This window comes from Diceros bicornis, chromosome 18 (genome assembly GCF_020826845.1).
Source record: "Diceros bicornis minor isolate mBicDic1 chromosome 18, mDicBic1.mat.cur, whole genome shotgun sequence".
Classification (NCBI taxonomy): domain Eukaryota; kingdom Metazoa; phylum Chordata; class Mammalia; order Perissodactyla; family Rhinocerotidae; genus Diceros; species Diceros bicornis.
In genome coordinates this window covers 34,893,959-34,912,849 of record NC_080757.1, presented here as the reverse complement: position 1 = coordinate 34,912,849, position 18,891 = coordinate 34,893,959, and the positions used below count along the sequence as shown (strand labels likewise).

General features: G+C 44.9%; 1 protein-coding gene across 2 annotated transcripts in view; it reads right to left on the bottom strand.

Moving 5' to 3' along the window:
* Positions 1-2,139: 2,139 nt before the first annotated feature.
* The window catches only part of CA10 (carbonic anhydrase 10), a 459,693-nt gene continuing 442,941 nt past the window's right edge, over positions 2,140-18,891 (bottom strand). For both annotated transcript variants that reach the window (XM_058560658.1, XM_058560656.1), the window contains 3 exons: positions 7,330-7,484; positions 5,276-5,450; positions 2,140-3,432 (listed from right to left, as the gene is read on the bottom strand). In XM_058560658.1, the coding sequence (XP_058416641.1) occupies positions 3,410-3,432; positions 5,276-5,450; positions 7,330-7,484 (353 nt within the window). In that variant the 3' untranslated portion in view covers positions 2,140-3,409. The remainder of the gene's footprint in view (positions 3,433-5,275; positions 5,451-7,329; positions 7,485-18,891) is intronic.

The window sequence follows — 18,891 nt, the reverse complement described above, 5'->3', positions numbered from 1 at the left end:
CTACCTTTAGACTTTCTGGAACGGGAAAACTGGTATGCTCTCATGAACTATGAGTGCTCTGGGGTCCAGCATGGTAAGGACCCATCCTGGAGGTGTTGGCATCTGTTAATTGACGATCATCAAGCAGACCCTTCAGCCTGATGTGGGTGGCCATGGGCTGTGACTGCTCTCCTGCCCAAACTCCAGGTTACTTTCACATTCCAGACACATTTAGTGCAGTGAGTTGTGGTTGTCCTGGCGTCACCATGGAAACCGAACTGCTACCGGGAGAGACGGGAGCAATGCCCCAAATGGTCTTGGAAACCACAAAATGTGTCCTTGAGAGGGGCACTGGGGATCTCCTTACTGTCTTCTCTTTTTCTCATGCAATTTGCCCAGAACTCTCTTCTGTGTATATTTACCTCCCTCCTCCATGTCGCTGAAGAGGAAACTGAGGCTCGGCATGTATGTCCCCGCATATTCTAGTTATCCTCCCCAGTGAAAGGGATGCCCATGTAAGCCTGTGGCTCCATGGGCAAAAGCAACTGGCCTGCACACACCGCAGAGCACACGGCACTGCTGCCCGCCCCTTCCTGAGCACCCACGGACTTCACCATGTATGAATGTGTTTTCGTTTCTTGATGGCTTCACCAGGTCAACTCCAGGGGCTTTTTGATACTTTTAAAACTTCTTTTTTTTTTTTTTAGAGTGGTAAAAATCTAGCTAATTTTTATTACTTCCATGTGGTTTGTGGGCAAAGTATCCCTATTTCCATTTTATACTTTGGGAAGCCCAGTGAGTGGGGAGAAGGGATATTTAGGATTGGCCCAGGAGATGGGAGATGGACTAGGTCACCCCATTCCGCGTTCTGTTTGGCCAGAGTGAAATTCTGCCTGTGCTCAGGGGCCCCAGGGGTGGGAGCCTGGGGTTTCCTCTGTTCTCCCTAGAGAGACAGGGAGTGATAGAGTGGAGAGGCCACGGGAGGTCGTCATGTGCAAGTCATTTCTGGATAAAGACATTGTCCTAGGGAGGGAAGTTGACTTGCCCAAAGTCACAGAGGATGCTAGTAACAGAACAGAGCCTAGAAACCCAGCCCGTGCCTCCTTTCCTCACCTGTGCTCTTTCTTCTCTGCCCCGACACACTTCAGGCATTTATGTACCTATGTGCTGTCTGCTGGGTATCTATTGCTCCCATTTGATAATATTTTGATGCTCCTGTTGTGATCAATGCTAACCACTCCCTGTAGAAGGAGGTATGGTGTGGTCCAGCTAAACCCCCGATAGCTAGACCACTCATATGCTCTGTGGACACCATTTATTGAACAATCATTGCAAGATTGTGCTAGCTGCTTTAAGTAGCTATATAGCATTTAAGCCTCACAACTTGTGGAGGCAGTTATTAGCATCCCCAATGTAAGGATCAGAGAAGTAATGCAACTTGCCTAGGATCACGCAGCAAGCAGGCAAGTGGCAGAGTGAAGATCTGAAGCCAGGCCTGGTTGATTTACCATCAATGTTATTCAGCCATTACACTATATTGCTGCCTGCCCTTGCAGGCTGAGGAAGACTGACTCAGAGGGGAAGCAGCAAGCCATACAAAGAAAGACTGCCACTTGCCCACCCTAAACCTTTGCAAACAGATTTGCTTTTCTGGAAAAATATAAGTGCTCAGAAACAGGTTCGCATGTCACCATGGCAGAGGCCATCATCTAACAAACACTGGTGCAAAAAGAGGAAAAAAATCCAATTAAGTGTATTATTTCAAATATGTAATATCTGACTGTTTGACTTTTTGTTTTTCATCAATATACCTAGTCGCTTGGCTAAAGTTCTCCACATGCTTGTGAAAGCTCCCGTATGCACAGCCCCTAGCCGCCTGTGCTTTTCCCTCTTTCTGGAGACTGTGGCAGAAAGGAGAAATGAAAGTAGTTTTTAATTTGGCCACTGAATGAACATCCAAGTCTTCCCTTCCAGCAGCTAAGTCTATATGTTTTCTCAACAGGGTATTAATTACCTAGCTCTGGGAATGGCCAGACGGGCAGTTCCGGCGGCTCTGGCTGCACTGCTGGTAGTAATGCAATTGCTCGTGGACACAGCAGGACTTAGAGGCTTCAGCAGGAAGCGTCCTCCTCCTCAATAAACTCAGACATGGGTACCGGGTAACTTGTTAAACACATTTATTGATTTCTTGACAGTAACCAAACACAGTGAGTGACCATTATAAACAAGAAACGAAAGGCATTCGTTTGTACTTTGTGAGATCCGGCTGCACCTGGAGAGAAAAGACACCCCTTTCCCAGGAATTTACAAGGCAAAGTGCATTCCTTCAGGCGAGCATCACAGGGGCGGGGGATGGCAGTTTTGAAACGCAAGAAATCTGTTGCCTGCTTTCTCAGGCTGAAGCTCACCCTGTATGAACGATTGAGCCATGGAGTGGAATTAAAGTTATACTTGCTTAGCAAATGCATTCCTGATTGCCACAAACTCAGTAAAAACTGGCTGCAAATGAACAAAACGTGGATAAAGGAACAAGTGCAAAGAATGCACTTGCATGGAGCCAGGGCTTAGCCTGCAAGGAAGGAGAACAGACCAAAGCCAGAAAAATGAAATGAACTCGTTAAACACATTTATTGAGCTGATAACAATAACCAAACACAATGTATGACCTTTGGAAAACAAGAAACAGCAAATGGATCGTTTCTGATCTTGGCAAATCCTACTACAGGTATGTGACAAAGAGGGGAAATAATTCCATTTCGTTATAGTCTGTGGTGATATATATATACAATGTGTATCTCTTCAATGTCTGTCCTTTTTTTATTTTCTTTTTAAATTGTTGAGTAAACAGAAGAATCATAATCTAGAAATAAGTGTCCTTGGCCAACTTCGTCCTGGTTCACCTGTCGCCAGCACCCTCGGAGGACACTATCCAAGATGACTTGATGCAAAGAACAAAGTTCGCTTGATGCTGCATTTTCTCCTCTCTCTCTTTTGGCAGAATTTTGTATGTACAAAGGCTGAAAAGTCTCATTGGGTAGATTTATTAGTTCAGGAAAACGGTATCAAAATTGTAATCAGGTTAACTGGTTATTTTCTTCTAAGACTTCTTATAATGAGCCTTTTGTTCTGAAACTTGACTTCCCATCTTGGAGGCTGAGTGAGTTTCTTTGTGTGTAGATATGTTTGCATGTGTGTATATGGATGTGTCAGTGCTTGTGTGTGTGTGTGTGTGTGTGTGTGTGTGTGCTCATAAGAGATGCGTTCCTCTGCCATGGTTTTGCAGACACTTTTCATGAAGAAAGGGCCAATCCAAAGAGTGAATGAGGCTTGAGGGGGAGAAGGAGAAAGAAAAAAGAAGGGACATTCTGGGTTACGTCAATTCACAGTCGTAGCATTTCAGTGAGGTGGGGACTCTTCTTGGCCTTGTTCCCTACTTGAGGAGCCATTCATTTACTGGAAAGAGAAAGAAAGGAAAAAAAACACAAACAACACAAAACAAGCCGTAAATGAATTAATTTGCACACACTTTGGGGGCCTTTCTCCAAAGGGGAAGGGATAGTTCTGTAAATGACTGCTTATCTGTATTATCTCGACCACCCCCTCCCCCTCCTCATGAACCTCTAGGTCTGAGCTGTCAATACGGTTGTCACCAGTCACATGCGGCTCCTGTAAATTTAAATTAATTATTAAATTTTAATTTTATAAATTTTAATTATTAAATTAATTAAAAATGTAGTTGCAGCATCATACTGGCCACACTTCAAATGTTCAGTAGCCACATGTGGCTAGTAGCCATCATGTCGGACAATACAGATAAAGAACATTTCCAATGTCGCAGAAAGTTCTAGTGGATGGCACTGCTCTGGACAGGGGTGGGCAAATGACAGCCTACAGGCCAAATCCAGCTAGCTATCTGGTTTTGTAAATAAAGTTTTATTGGAACACAGCCACAGCCATTCATTTACATATTGTTTATGGCTGCTTTCACACTCTGATGTCAGAGTGTGGCAGAGACCGTATGGCTCACAAAGCCTAAAGTGTTTACCATCTGGCCCTTTACAGAAAAAGTTTGCTGACCCCTGCTCTAGACTGTAAGTTCTGTGTGGATGGGGTCATATCTGTCTTCATCACCACTGTATCCCCACCACCTAGCTAAGAGCCTGGAACATAGTAGGTACAAAATAAATAGGTGTTGAATAAAGAGAAAGATCAGTAAATGAGTATTTATTTGTCTGGTAGTTCTGGCTGGAAGGGAACAGAAAATTATAGTTTTGGCACTCTGCGTGTGTCTGAGAGAGGAAAAAGAAAGAACGGATATAGGGGAAGTAGGAGTGATGAAGTGGGGGACCAAGGGGCAGCAGTGGTAACTGCTTTTAAAAGCTGCCTGGTACCATCCCCAGCCCCCATATTTGGGCAGCACATTAGTGCTACAAAGGGCTTCCCCATCCAGCCTCTCATTTGCTCCTCACAAGTTGTGACGTAGATGGTATAGGGACTGTCAGGAAAGAAGCCAGGTCCAGAGGGGTAAGTGACTTGGCTGGGTTTGCATGGCTTGTTAGTGACAGAACAGGGTCCGGAACTGGGGTTTCCTGACTCCTGGTTGAGGGCATCTCCATGCACTGTTCTGCCTCCATCTTCCTTTCCATGTGGCGGGTTTACTACAATGATCAACAGATACTTAATGTATAGAAAGGAAGAGAGAGGGCTGGGTGTGGACCAGAGGGATACAGGAGGTGGGAGTCATCTTGAATGTCCCTGTAGTAGGAATAATAGTCACTTCTAGGGACATAGCACTAGAAAAAGATGCATTCACACACATTCCTCATTGGATCCCAAAGGCCAGGCATCCATAGTATTTGTTCACCTTTTAGGGGGAAAGGGTCCATCATGCACATAACTAAAAGCTCTAATGCTTCCAGCTTTCCTTTCTAACACATAACCTTGGGAAAATCAGCCTCTCTGGGCTCTTCTGTAAAATGGCAATAAAAAGGCTGTCTTGCCTGAACCAGAAGGGATTTAAAGCTTTGATCTCTATCTCTATCTCTATCTCTATCTCTATCTCTATCTCTACCTCTACCTATCTCTACCTCTACCTCTACCTCTACCTCTACCTCTACCTCTATCTCTATCTCTATCTCCCAACAGAAAAGCTTCATGCAAACGGAAGGTGGTGATTTTAATCATCGTTTATAATCATGATTCCTATTCTCATTAGGGAGATAACGCCAGGCTTTAAGTACAAGTCTAAGCAGGAAGACTGAGCTCTGGCCACTGCCCTCTGAGCCACTACACCCACCTCTATATTGAAGCTTCTGGGCTCGGTTGTTGGGACAGTCCTTCCCCTGTAAACTGAAGTTGATGTTGGTGCGGATGCAGCGGTTGTTGAGTGGCTGCACGGGCCTGAAGTTGTCACTCATGCTCAGAAAGATCTGAGATGGCTGATTCTGGCTGAGAAGGCGTAAGGAATGCATCTAAGGAGAGAGAAACAGCTGTGAGGTCCACCCATCCCCTTAAATGCATGAGGGAAGAAGTAAGACCGCATAGACTGTGGCCAAGCCAGGCTGTACTGGCTGTCTGGGAATGGGCACCGTGTTCCATGGGTTCAGTTGTGCTGGAGGCCCACTGATGTCTCCATGCATGGAGTGGGCCTTGCTTCTAGCTCACTATGCCTCTGAACAAGTCAATTACTCTCTTTTATCCTCAAATATTCCATCCGTCAAAGGAGGAAGCCCAGCTAGGTGTTCCAGGGTCTCTTCTTTCTCTTACACCCTGTGGTTTGATAATTCCCAATAATTCAGGGAATTATTCCTCCCCCATGGGTATTATCCAAAGTATAGTGATTGGTCCAGGAGTCAGAGCTAAACTAAGCTGGATTAATTTGGTTCCTTTTCTGTGACTATTAGGACCAGGAGCTCGACTGAAATGTTTGCAGCCATGTTCCAGCCAGGACTGTGAAGCAAAGGAAGAGTCTCTAGCAGGAGAGAAGAATGAAGCGAATGTGCAGTAGGGAGCAGAGGACAGCAGAGAGAAAGGGCTTCTGGGGTTCGGATTCCAGTGAATTCTTGACATCAATTTCTGACCTTAAATTCCACAAGATGCCCCAGTATCTTTTGAATAAATACTTTTTCTAAGCTTAAGTTATCCGGAGGGGGTTGCTTGTCACCAAGAGTCCCAATCAATACTGATAGGATCAGGGACTTCAAATAGTTCAAAGTGTTGTTGGGGTGTGAGTACATATCCTGTAAAGGAGATTGGATTCCTCTTCCTTTGCACATTTGCCTGTGAGTTTTTATAGACTCGCACAATCATAGAATATCAGAGCTGGAAGAGACTCATAATTTACCCCTCTCATTATAAAGAGGAGTATTCATTTCACAGAAGTGGGGTGACAGGCCTAGGAGTGCATAATGAACCACTAGCAAAGCTCGCCTCCTGGTTCCCATCCGGTTCTGAGAAATACTAAGCCGGAATACTGTGAGATGCTCTACAAAATCCCACATTCAAATATGTTTGTGAAATGCTACATATCACATTGCTTCCTCTTGGAGACTGACATTTGTATTATCATTTTAAAGGCTCCGAGAAGTCTCCCAACAATGAGATCTGTTTAACTCTTTTCTAATCCAGCTTTTTCAAACATATTTGACCATATCATCCATTCTGCTCATTGGCTTTTTGACACCACAGCTGTAGAGCACACTTAAGGGACTAACACTGCTGTCCTTTCTCACTCAGAAAGGTGGGATGCTTCTACAATTAGTCTAGGCTAAGCCTTTTCAGACGCTGATTCTTTAAACATAGGTGTGATGAGTTGAATTTTGTACCCCCCAAAGTCATAAGTTAAAGTCCTAAACACCAGTACCTCAGAATGTGACTTTATTTGGAAATAGAGTCATTACAGAGGTAACTAGCTAAGATGAGGTTATTGGGATGGGCCTTAATCTAATATGACTGATTGGGGTGAGTCCTAATCCAATAGGACTGGTGTCCTTATAAAAAGGAGAATTTGGACAAAAAGACACAGACGGAGGGAAAATGCCACGTAAAGATGAGGGCAGAGTGGGGTGATGCTTCTACAAGCCAAGGAACACCAAAGATTGCCAGAAAACCACCAGAAACCAGAGGAAAGGTGTGGAACAGATTCTCCCTCACTCCCTCAGAAGGAACCAACCCTGCTGACACCTTGATCTTGGATTTATACTCTCCAGAACTGTTGCTGTTGTTTAAGCCACCAAGTTTGTGGTACTTTGTCAAAGCAGTCCTAGCAAATTAATACAATAGCCACTCCACAAACCCAGCCAGGCTTCACATCATTTTCCCCATTAGCTAAAAGACCACAGAGCAGCTCACCTGCATCCTGGTTATATAGACAGGTTTGTTCATTATTATCCAACTTGCCGTCTCATAGCAGGGTGGGATAGTCATTGACCCATCATAAGTAATGAAACTAGAGGTTTCTGGATATAGTTCCTCTATATTAAGTCCCTGTAGTAAATATGCATCATCTAGAGAAGAAAATAAGAAAGACTTAAGAATTAGGTTTCTCAAGAAAGTGCTGGTATTGCTGATAATTTTTTTTCTTTTCAGATTCCAGAAGCCTGTAACTGTTAGGATGGGCTGCATAACAAATAGCCCCCAAATCACCATCATTTTAAACAACAAAGGCTTATTTCTTGCTCACATACATGTCCATTCTTGGTTGGCTGAGGGCCTCCTCCATGTCATTGTTGTCCATGCTCTGGGACCCAGGCTCTTACAGTAGACACTATCTGGACCCTCATGATTCAAAATGATAGGAGGAAAAGTAAGAACAGGGACGCATATGTTAGCTCTTAAAGCTCCCATCCTAGAAGTGGCACATGTCACTTCCGCTCACATTTTGGTAGCCAAAGAAGTTGCACAGCCCAGGTTGATATCAGGGATTCAAGGAAGAGCCAAGTCCTTGGTTATGGCCCCTGAGACCTAGACCCCAAGTATTACATATATTATAGTCATAATGAAATGCACAATTGAGGCTTCAGGACCTGTTGAAACATTGTCTGGTCACCATTCTTATGTATTAACATTGCTTAATTAAAATAACATTAAGAAAATACTTTTAGAAAGAAAAGTAAATCAGGCCAAATCCTACCATGAGATTCAACAGTTAAGCTCAACAACTAATTTCATATTTTGTGCATCTCCTCTTTGTCAGGCCCATGCACATAGCCTTTTCTCTTATACCTATTTGAGGTATTTACACTCATATATCTTTTACTATTAAATATATTTTTTCAATTATAAAAGTGACATAAGTACATATCAGACTATATGGAAATTAGAGGGAGAAAAAGTAAATAATAACCACTCCAGTCATCTAAAACAGCTGCCATGAGCATTTTGGTGTATTTCCTTCTGATTTTTTAATTCAGTGCTTTGGTTGTATTTATATGAAGATTGTAATGTACTGGAGTTTTCAAATATCAATAAATTTCAAAGAAGCTCTCTCACTCTTCTCTTCTCCCTATGATCCCTCCACCCTTGTTTTGCACACTCCTGCTCTCTTCTCCTGGCTTCTGAAACACCATACTTGGTATTCCCATTTTTCTGGCCATCCCTTCTCAGGCTCTGTTGCTGGCTCCTGATTTTCTGCCTGCTTCTCTCAATGTTGACATTTCCTGAGGATCAGTCCAAAGCTCCTTCTTTCTCACTCTGTACTCTCATCCTAGAGTAGCCCATCTACATTCATGGCTTCCACTGCCCTCTGTACCCCAGTGATTCCAGATCTATGTCTCCAGAGGTCTTGTACACCCTGGTTTGCCATGAGTGTCCACCACTGTGGCCAATCCAGAAGGCCTGAAGAACACAAGGCAGAGACCCAACGCCTGGCTGGCTGAGGGATCCTAGATTCTCAGGATTCCTCCAGTCCCCCTAAATTCATGTACATTCTCTCATCCATGTGTCCATCTCCCAGTGGGAAAGGACTAACTCTTCAGTGGTTGATATAATCTCTCAAGTTTAGTCTTGTCCACATATCATGGTGAAAAAGGACTTTCACATTCAGCTGGAACCTCATATTGACCTAGTGAGATTGGTCAGACAGACAATAACATCCTCAGTGACAAGAAACTGAAGATCAGAGAGGCAGAGTAACCTGCCCAAGGTCACAGAGCTAGCTTGTAACTGCAGAGTGGGAACTGGAATATAACTCTCCTGACTTCCCGACCAAAGTCATTCATTCATTCAACAAATGTTCGCTAAGCACCACTTTGTGCTGGGCACAGGGTTAGGCTCTGAGGATAGAGCAGAGAACAAGGTGGATGCAGTGCCTGTCCTCATTCTGGTTGAAGAGGCAGACAACAAATGGCAAAATCAACATATGTGGACTCTACTATCAGGTGGTGGTAAGCGCATCTTGGCCCGGCCTGTACCTACCTATTGATCCTGAGCATTAATGCTGCTAATCCATTTTTCTGGGCAAAGGGCCCCTTCCTTCCCCATCCCTTCCTCCAGAAATTGCTCTCTCATGTTTCTCTGATAAGAAAAAGCCATCTTTGCCAAGGGAACTTGAATTTCAGTGCTCCTTCACTTGTCAACTGAATTAAGAACAAATCAACTGATTCAGTGGTTTGGAATGATGTAAATAAAATCACCATTTGCCTGCTCCATCCCAAACTGCCACTCCTGGGCTCTGACAACCCTGATGGGGTAACGGAACCTCTCCAGGGTTCTGTCCACAAAATGCCCATGAGAGAGAGAGATTGGTCAAGCTGGATTTGTAGACCAACCCTAGGAGAAAGGACTTCCTTTCACTTTCCATTTAAATGCTTCCACCTTTCCATCAAAACACCAGGGAAGCAGGACAAGCCCCAGAGAGACATTGTGATTGGAATACGGCTGGGCTTGGTCTGCACTTGGGACTGTGCAGTCAGACGCTTCCATGACAAAGCCACGGTGCCCAGAGCACACACCGATGTGATGGTCCTAGGGAATGAGATCAAGCATCAACACAATAAGCTTATGTTGAGTATCCATCATTTGGCTCTGTTTCTTAAGCCCCTAATATGCGTGAGGCACCAAGCTAGGTGTAGGTAAGCAGGACGTAATTAAGTGAATGCAGCAAGGAGCCACAGAGACAGTGATATATATCTGCACTGGGTACATTGCGAGGTTGTCAGTTCTGCTTGGGGGTGGGACTCAGGAGAGGATTAATCGAGGAGCTGACCTGAACTGCATCTTGAACGACAGAGGTAATCAGTGTGTGGCTGGCAGTGGGGTGGCTGTGAAGGGCACACTGGACAGTCATGCTAGAGAAAGAGCTAAGGACGCAGAGAGCTGTGCATACTCAGTGACGGCTAGCGCGCCCGCGGGCGAGATGTAGGGGGAGGGGTGCTGTGAGAAATGAGGCTGGCGAGTCAGCACGGGCCACACCCCGGAGGTCCTTCTCTGCACTGTTGGGAGTTTGGGCTTCATCCTGTAGGCAATGCGGAGCCACTGAAGGGTTTTAAGCAGGGGAGTAGCATCATCAGATTTGCAGTTAATGATGCTTGCTCTGACGGTGGTTTGGCCCGAAGATTAACATATTGAATGAGAGAAGGAAGCATTCGGCACATCTTTATTAAAGGTCAATGTGATTTGTTTAACCAAGCTTGCACTCAGAACATACTGGGTACTCTAGCATGCTGCTATTATTGTATTTTATTTTATTTGGGGTGGTGGGGAGGAGGGAAGGAAGGAGGCAGTGGAATGAGGGACATTCCAGGCATGACTGGAGTAAAGAAAAAGAACATTTATGTTTCTCTGAAACTAGAACGAGCCTCTGGGTTGCATCCACATTTGAGGAAATCTTTGGTGTGGTTGGGGAGGGGCAGGCTAGGAGCAAGGGCCAAAAGGTACATTCACGGATTTAACCCACACAGCAGGATAAGAAAGTGCTTCCAAAACACAGTTGTGCTGAAATCCCAGACTCCACCCAGGTGGTCCTGCCTGGAGAGTCCTCTTCATCCACATCCCCTGCCAGATGCAACAGTCATCAGAGAACATGGGCAGCTTCCACCCTCCCACAATCCTCATTCACCACTTTGTTCCTTCCGTGGACCTTGCTAATACTCATACTTCACCTTCGCCCTCACACTGCAGAACCTGGAAAGACCCAGTGGGATGAGGGGGAGTCTTGGACACAGACTTGAGTTTGAGTGCTGGCTTTGCTGTGCCCCATCTGTGTGATCTTGGACAAGCAGGTAACTGTCTGAGCCTCATCTGCTACATCTATACTATGCAGATGGTTGGAGCAGGCAATGGACTGAATGTTTGTGTCCTCCGCAAATTCATATGTTGAAGTCCTCACTCCCAATGTGACGGTATTAGGAGATGGAGCCTTGGGAAGGTGATTAAGTCATAAGGGTGGAGCCCTCATGAATGGGATTAGTGTCCTTATAAAAGCCACCCCAGAGAGCTCTCTCATTCTCTTTCTGCCATGTGACGACAACAAGAATTCTACAACCCAGAAGAGGGTTCTCACCAGAACCCAACCATGCTGGCTCCCTGATCTCAGACTTTCAGCCTCCAGAACTGTGAGAAGTAAGTTTCTGCTGTTTATATGCTACTTTGTTATGGCAGCTCGAAATGACTAAGACAGAGTACTTGCCTCACAGAGTTGTTTGAGGAACAAATGAGATCACACTTTTCAAGCACTTGGCACAGGTCCTGGCCTGCGGTAAGGATTCAGTGATGCTGGGTAGCACTGACGTCACTCCTTCCTTCCTGGAGTGTCCTTGCCCAGCGTCCCCAAGATAACCACCGCTTGACCTGCCCGAGGCCTCCTGGCTCTCCCCAGCTGGGTTAGTGCCTTCCTTTTTCACCATATTTACTGAGTTAGCTTGCCAATAATTACTTACTAATTTGAATGTCCCTACTAAGCTCTGAGCCTTTGGGGGAAGGGCTTCCATCCTTTCTCTCTGAATCCCCAAGCCCCAGAATGGGGTCCACCACATAGTGGGTGCTCAACATTGGTCGAATGAATGAAATGGTTTCTGCACAGCAGCTCCACCTGCTGGTGGTTCTGGGCAGAAACTAAGTGAGGAAGAGGCATCATCATCTGTCAGATGATGGGGAAAATTCTCTGAGGCTCCTGTCCGTACCATTAACTTAAATATGTGCTGTCCACCACCACCGCCATATATATCCCACCACAAGATACTACAGTGAGACTGAGACTGTTACTTGTCTCCACATGGCATTACCATGTTTCTATACCAAACACTCCCATACTCTCATATTTACATTGCTGAAATCGGTGTGCATTTAATATGTAATGTTTGTCCTCATGACTCACCATTCTGCCTCAAAGGCTGCCATTAAATCACTGTTCTGTCTTTTAGGGATTGGAATTTGAGAGCCACAGGCTACCTTTTTACATCTTCTTTTCTCCTCATTGAGGCTTGCTTGGTGTATTAGGCAGAACAGAGGCAGTGGAAGAAAAGAATACGGGCAAACCCAACAGTTTTCAGCCCTAGTGTCAAGGAGCACTGCGATGTCTCCATGGCTGACCCGGCCAGGAACTAATTCTTACCCACAGACTATCTCGTCCATGCAGGGCCAGCAGAAAACCACCGGTTTGTGCATGTCAGTGTTCTCCTCTGGGCGTGGTAGACAGAAAGCAGCCCAAGAACTAATGCGCTGGAAGGTGGATTCTGCTCTCCCAACTCTCACAGCTCATTCATTAGTAAGGATGGCAAAGATATAGAGAGGTCAGAGCTGTTTATGAACAGAGAGATCAAATTTGGGGTGAAGCTCAGAGGCCAATGGGGTGATCATGCATGCTTCTGCTTGCTTTAAGGGTATTTACTGAGAGGAAGTGATAGCAGAAGTTCAAATAAATTTTCATGGATAGTTTTACAGAGAAGTTTTCTTTCTATTATCTAACTCTCTATGAATCAATTGATCCATCTATCAATCAATCAGTCATATAAGAATATAGCTCCTGACTTCAAGTCAGGAGTCTTAATTCAAGTCTAAGCTCTAATTGTGGCTTTGCCAGTGACTCACTCCTCCTTTATGGGTAAGTTTTATGTAACCTCATACTTGTGGGTCAGACTATTCTGGATAATTGCTGAAGTCATCTTCTGATAAAAAAAAAAATCTGTAGAACCCAAAACGTCCTTCAACATAAACAAGCTTATGTAGACAAATTTATCTCAAGTAGGTCAAATTTTTGGTATGTCAGTGTTGTAATTTTTTATGTGTTGGCCATATCTTTATAGTATGAGAAGACCTCTTGGATAATCAGTAAGTACAGAATACTTATGCATAGTTTATAGCCCAATTTTATTCCTTCAAATGACTGTACGAGTTGATAGCTGTGCTTCTGATTTTATGAGACGCTCTTGATGAATCTATGATTTATATTATACTAAGTTCTTAGTCATGAACACAACATCTAAGTTGACTTTTTCCTTTTTTTTTTAAGAGAAACACACTATGATGAAATGCCTAGGACCACATATTGGGGGAATCTCTTTCTCAGTCTGAGCTTCAATGCTCGCCTCTGGTAAATGCATCGTGTTTACTTATGTGGACCACAGAGGAGATTTAACATTGCCTGGCTTCCCGCTTATGAAGTTCCCATTCAAAGAGAATGATGCCAATGAGAAAAAGGCACGGCAGTTCCCGAGATCGATACTGGACTTGCTGCTGATCAATATGGAACTATTAGGCAATTTTCTCATATGGAATGACATTTCCTCTTATAATCTGGGGCAAATTCAACCGAAATGAAAAAAGGCAATTACTAAAGAATAAAGTAATACGATTTTTCGTTTTACACAAACGATAAATCAAAAAAAGGACCTCTGAGAATTGGATTCGTGGAGCTAAGCCACTCCTGTTCTGCTCCTCGCTGACTTGAGTCACTACTTGGATTGCAACACGGGAAGTGGTGTGCTGCATTTCGCATTCTGTGAAAACATTTCCAAAGCCATTCCTTTGAAATGAAAGTACAAGTTCAATTAAGCATAGAGAAAGGCACCGGGAGCAACGTGCTTAAACTCCCTGGTGATATTTCATCCCGTTTAACACCACATCCCTCTGAGGAGCGGGCGCACAGAACACTTCCCAGCAACCGAGAAGCACAGGGCAGTCACAGGTTGGTCTGTCCTTGCCTATGCATTCATCTTCTAGCTGGGGTGGGGTAGGGGGCCAAAGCAAAGTTATAAACGGGCAAGACTGAAAGAAATGTTTTAAGGGGCTCGTACTGGGTGTCAAAGCACCACGATTAAAAGCTCTTCTCCAAACCCCTTCAGTCGTGTGCCTTTATTTCCTCGGCGGAAATATGCTAAGACAATATAGCTAGATCTTTTAAAATTTGGAATCTGTGATCTTTTGGATTCTTATTGGATTGAAGTTCTCCTTTGTACTCACCATCTATGAAATGAATGGAGTACGTTGAAACTGAAAGAAAATGAAGTTACCAAAACGATAACGCTGTCCTAGGATATTGGAAGAAAGCGTTCATTTATATGCAACGATCTAACAACTACCCCCTCTTACCCATTTAAGGAGGTTCTTTGTGCTCCGTTAGTCACTGGTTTCACCACTTGAAAATATCATAAAATCTCTTTTTAAAAAAATAATGCTAGCTTGGTGAAATCACATGGATACTAAAATGATAAGAATGTTACCTTTTATGTAATTGGGGCTCTGTGGCTGCTAATTAATTAACACTAGAGAAATGGAGGGATCTGGCATTATTCCAATACACTACATTAAAAAATTAAAATACTTTGAGAAAATTACCAATATCTCCTCCAGAAAATCCATTCAGAAAACCCATCTTTCAATGTCATAATTTCAGTCTTGACTCTCAATCTGTCGAAGGGGAATTTAACTTTAATGAAATGGATTTTCTTTAGAAGACTTTTTAAATTCAGCCTGAAATTAATTCAGGCTGGTCTTTTCCATTGTCAGTCTGGGTTAGTGAGAGTGTTTTATAAGTCTCGCCCAGATGTATAAAATCTAAGCTTCCAAGGAAAATAGTGGAAGCCCGCCAGGCCATTACCACCCACTGCATGGGCTCATACACAGGAACTGTGCTTCATCTGAAGTAAGCAAACTCTGCAGCCTGTGTACCCTGTATTGTATTCACCTTGAACACAATTTTTATTTGGCATCACAGTGACCTGTCTCCCACTTGTCAGGAAGCTGGATTTGACTACCACATGCCTTAGGACAATTTAGGAACACACAAAATTAGACACCTAGTTTATACCTGTCACTCTCCAGGCAATTGACTCATGATCTTGCTTACTCCTCACCTCAAGCCTGTCAATATCAGTATGAAAATCCTCATCTTACTGATGAGAAAATTGTTATCTCAGAGATGTTAAGAAACTTGCCTGAAGTCACATAGCAAAGGAAGTGGTATAGCCAAGATCCAGGTCTGCTTAGTTCCATGTCTCATCGCTAGGACACACAGCCTCCCATAAGTTTGGTGACCTTCACCAGCATGGTATCTAGCTTCCAAAATGCCAGTCCTTTTGGCAAGATTCTCCTTCTTTCCTCCTTTAACAGATTCCCTGGCATTGATTTTCTTATTCTATTGGCTAAATAGAACGATTTTGCACAATTCCTTTTTTTTTTCCTAGTCACCTAATCTATACTCAAACCAAGCAAATGGACTGTGCCCCTACTGGCTGCCATTTTGTGGTGATTTCACCCCACGCTTCCTTACTCGCTCCTGCCTCCCTGCACCTCCTCAGCTAGTTGATGAGACAGACACACAGGAGTCTCTTCCAGAGTGGGATTTAAAAGATATCTTTAGAAATAATTTGCAACCCTAAGTCATGGGGATTTGAACTACTCTTTCAAAAGTGAGGACATGTCCGCCTCTCTTCGCTATTTATTCCCCCACATGATTTCACCCAGGTTTAAATGCCATCTGGATCCCAATGACTTCCACATTTACATCTTCAGTTCTGTCTCCTAAAATCCAGACTCGTGTATCCAACTGCCTACCCCACTCCTCTCCTTGGATGCCCAACAGACATCTCAGGTTTAACATGTTCACAACTTCTGATTCTCTTCCCACCCACGAATATGCTTCATTCACAGTCCTCCCCGTATCGGTTGCTGGAAATGTCTTCCTTCCGGTTGTCCAGGCTAAAAACCTTACAGTCATCTTTGACTCCTTTCTCTTATATCACACATCCAATCTATCAAGAAACCTTTTGGCTCTCCCTTCAAAATATACCCAATCATTTCTCACCAGCTCCCCACATTAGCCTGATCACGACTGACATTGTCCCAGCATTTGGATTGCTGCAATCATCTCACAACTTTTTTTGTTGGCCTATCATGTCACTCTCTGCTCAAAGTCTCAGGGTGACTTCTCATTACTATGGCCTCCAAGGGAAGGACTGATGGGGACAACTCGCCCCATCCAGAACCAGTCTCTCTGCTTTCTCTGGGTACTATGTGTGCCAATAATGGCAGTGCCACTGTGTCCCTCTGGGTGACACTGATTTCCACTGGTAGTCCCATGCCAAGGGACAGGCAGGGGTTGCAGAGAGCTTAGGATGGTAAGAGCCTGAACTCTCAAAGTGCCCACGAGTTCTGTGGCTTGTTTATGTCCCTTCCAAGTGGAAACAAATGCAAAAGGCGTGGAGATGGCTCTTCAAACCAAACCACAGTTGGAATGAAGAGAAGCCATGCTGACAAATTTCATGCAATGTGCAAGTATCAGCATTACAACCCATTTTAAGACCTCAGAGCTAAACTTTCCTTGCTCCTTAGGGAGGAATCACAATAGGAAGGTAAGAGCGTAGAGAAATCCTGGGAGGACCTAGGTTTGAATCCTTGCTCTCCCATTATGGAAGATTACTGTTCAGGAAACGTTCCCTCCCTCCCCAACCCCACCTCCTTGGGAGGATTTTGATGTTGGGCTTGGCCGTGTCACTTGCTTTGGCCAGAGGAAAGTGGATAGAAGTGACAGTGTATGAGTTATTCAAGCCTAGGCCTTAAGTAACATCACATGTTCTGATCTCTACCTGCCCTGGGTATCTACCTGATCCCAGAAAAATGAGAGCCATGTGGAGCCAAGGTGCCTTAGCTGACTTGCAGACTTGCAGCTGGAAGCACAGCCACCCAACTGACCCACAGATGCAGCAGTGAGAAATCAATGCTGATGGTTGAATGCTTGTTCATTATGCACAAGGTGCTAACCAGTACAGCCACTTACTAAATGAGTGTCCTTGAAAAATGACTTCACTTTTTGGAGCCTTGGTTTCCTCATCTGTAAACTGGGATAGCAAGCAGACCCACTTGGAAGGTGGGTACTTTGTGAGCACTAGGTAAGGTGCTATATGTAAAACTCTTAGCACAGAGCCTGGAATGCAGAAAGTGCTCACTTAGCATCATTTCCATACTCATGATGCTTAGCACATTGCAGAGCAGGTACCACATCTGAATGATGCAAATTGAAGCTACGCTGGGGTGTAATTCTGGGTAGCAGGAGAAGAATAGGCTGGTTGGCAGAGTGAGTGGGGGTTGAGGTCAGGTGTCCTGGGTAGCGTGGCTGGGTGGCAGTGGGGGGACTGATTTCTTTCTGTCTTACTTAGAAGTATGGATGCAGAGTACTCTGATAGGTGCCCCTGAGCAGGTGGTGTTGTCTTCCTCTGGACCAGAATTCATGGGCTGATGCTGGCATAACCTGCTGCCTCCTGCAGAGCCTCTGGAGAGACTTCCAGGCTTGTGTTTCCCTCCCACTGGCTGTGTTCTACTGATTGACTCCTGTTTCAGAAAGTCCCCCACTTGCCGCCAGGCCAACCTTCTGCAGGCTGGCTGCCTCAGGGAGTTTAGTGGGAGAGAAGAGTGCTGGTGCTTTCCTGCTGAGCAAATCAATCCCTTTCAGCCACGGTTTCCTGGACATGCGGTGTCGAGGCCATTCCCATGTATGAGGCCATCATTATCCGTGTGGTGTTTCTCCCTTTGGGTAAGTGATGAAGGCGATACTGGGAACACCTCCATTATTCTCCGAGTGTAAGAGCACAAAATACCTGTGATTAGGGGCCTAAAGCAGTTACCTCGCCCCATGTGAGGTCTCTTTGTCTTGCTTTAGTTCCCCTTCTTTTCCTTTGGCCCTGACAGACAGATGATGAAGGACAGAAGGAGAAGGGGGTGCTCCTGCTCTCTCCTATTTGCATTTCTAGAAGTGTGTCTCTAGAGGCCGCAGGGGCATTTCTTCAAATACGTCTTCTGCATAAACTTCTCAGCATGGCATCAAGACCTTTGGAGATCTGGCTCCAAACCATTTTTCCTTCCACTCCCTCTGCCTCTGTCACTGCTACCACAGGGGGCCATTCATTCCTCCATGAATTCAGGCTGTCACCAATGTTTATTGGGTAGACTACGGGGCACTGAGGTGAAGGGGTGATGAAGGCAGAGTTCCTCCCTTTGGACTCTTCATAGTCCTTTTAATGCTCTCCATGCTTTTGTACATGCTGCCTTTCTATGCTTCGAATGTCCTCCCTCCCTCCCCTGCTCCTCCCTTCCCCCCCTCCTTTCCTCCCCGCTCCCTCCCTGCCTCCTTTCCTCCCTCCCTGCCTCCCTCCCCCTGCTCCTCCCTCCCTCCCTCCTTTCCTCCCTCCCTCCCTCCCTGCCTCCTTTCCTCCCTCCCTCCCTCTCTGCCTCCTTTCCTCCCTCCCTCCCTGCCTCCTTTCCTCCCTTCCTTCCTTTCTTCCTTCCTCCCTCCCTTCCTTCCTTCTTTCCTTCCTTTCTTCCTTCTTCCCCTCTCCCTTTCTCTCTCTCTCTCTTCTCCTCTCCTTTATTCTTCTTTTTCTTCCTTTCCTCCTCCTCCTCATCCACCTTCTTTCCTCTCTCTCTCTCTCCCCAGCAAATAGTTATTCATCTATACAGTCCTTCTTTGAATGGCACTTGTTC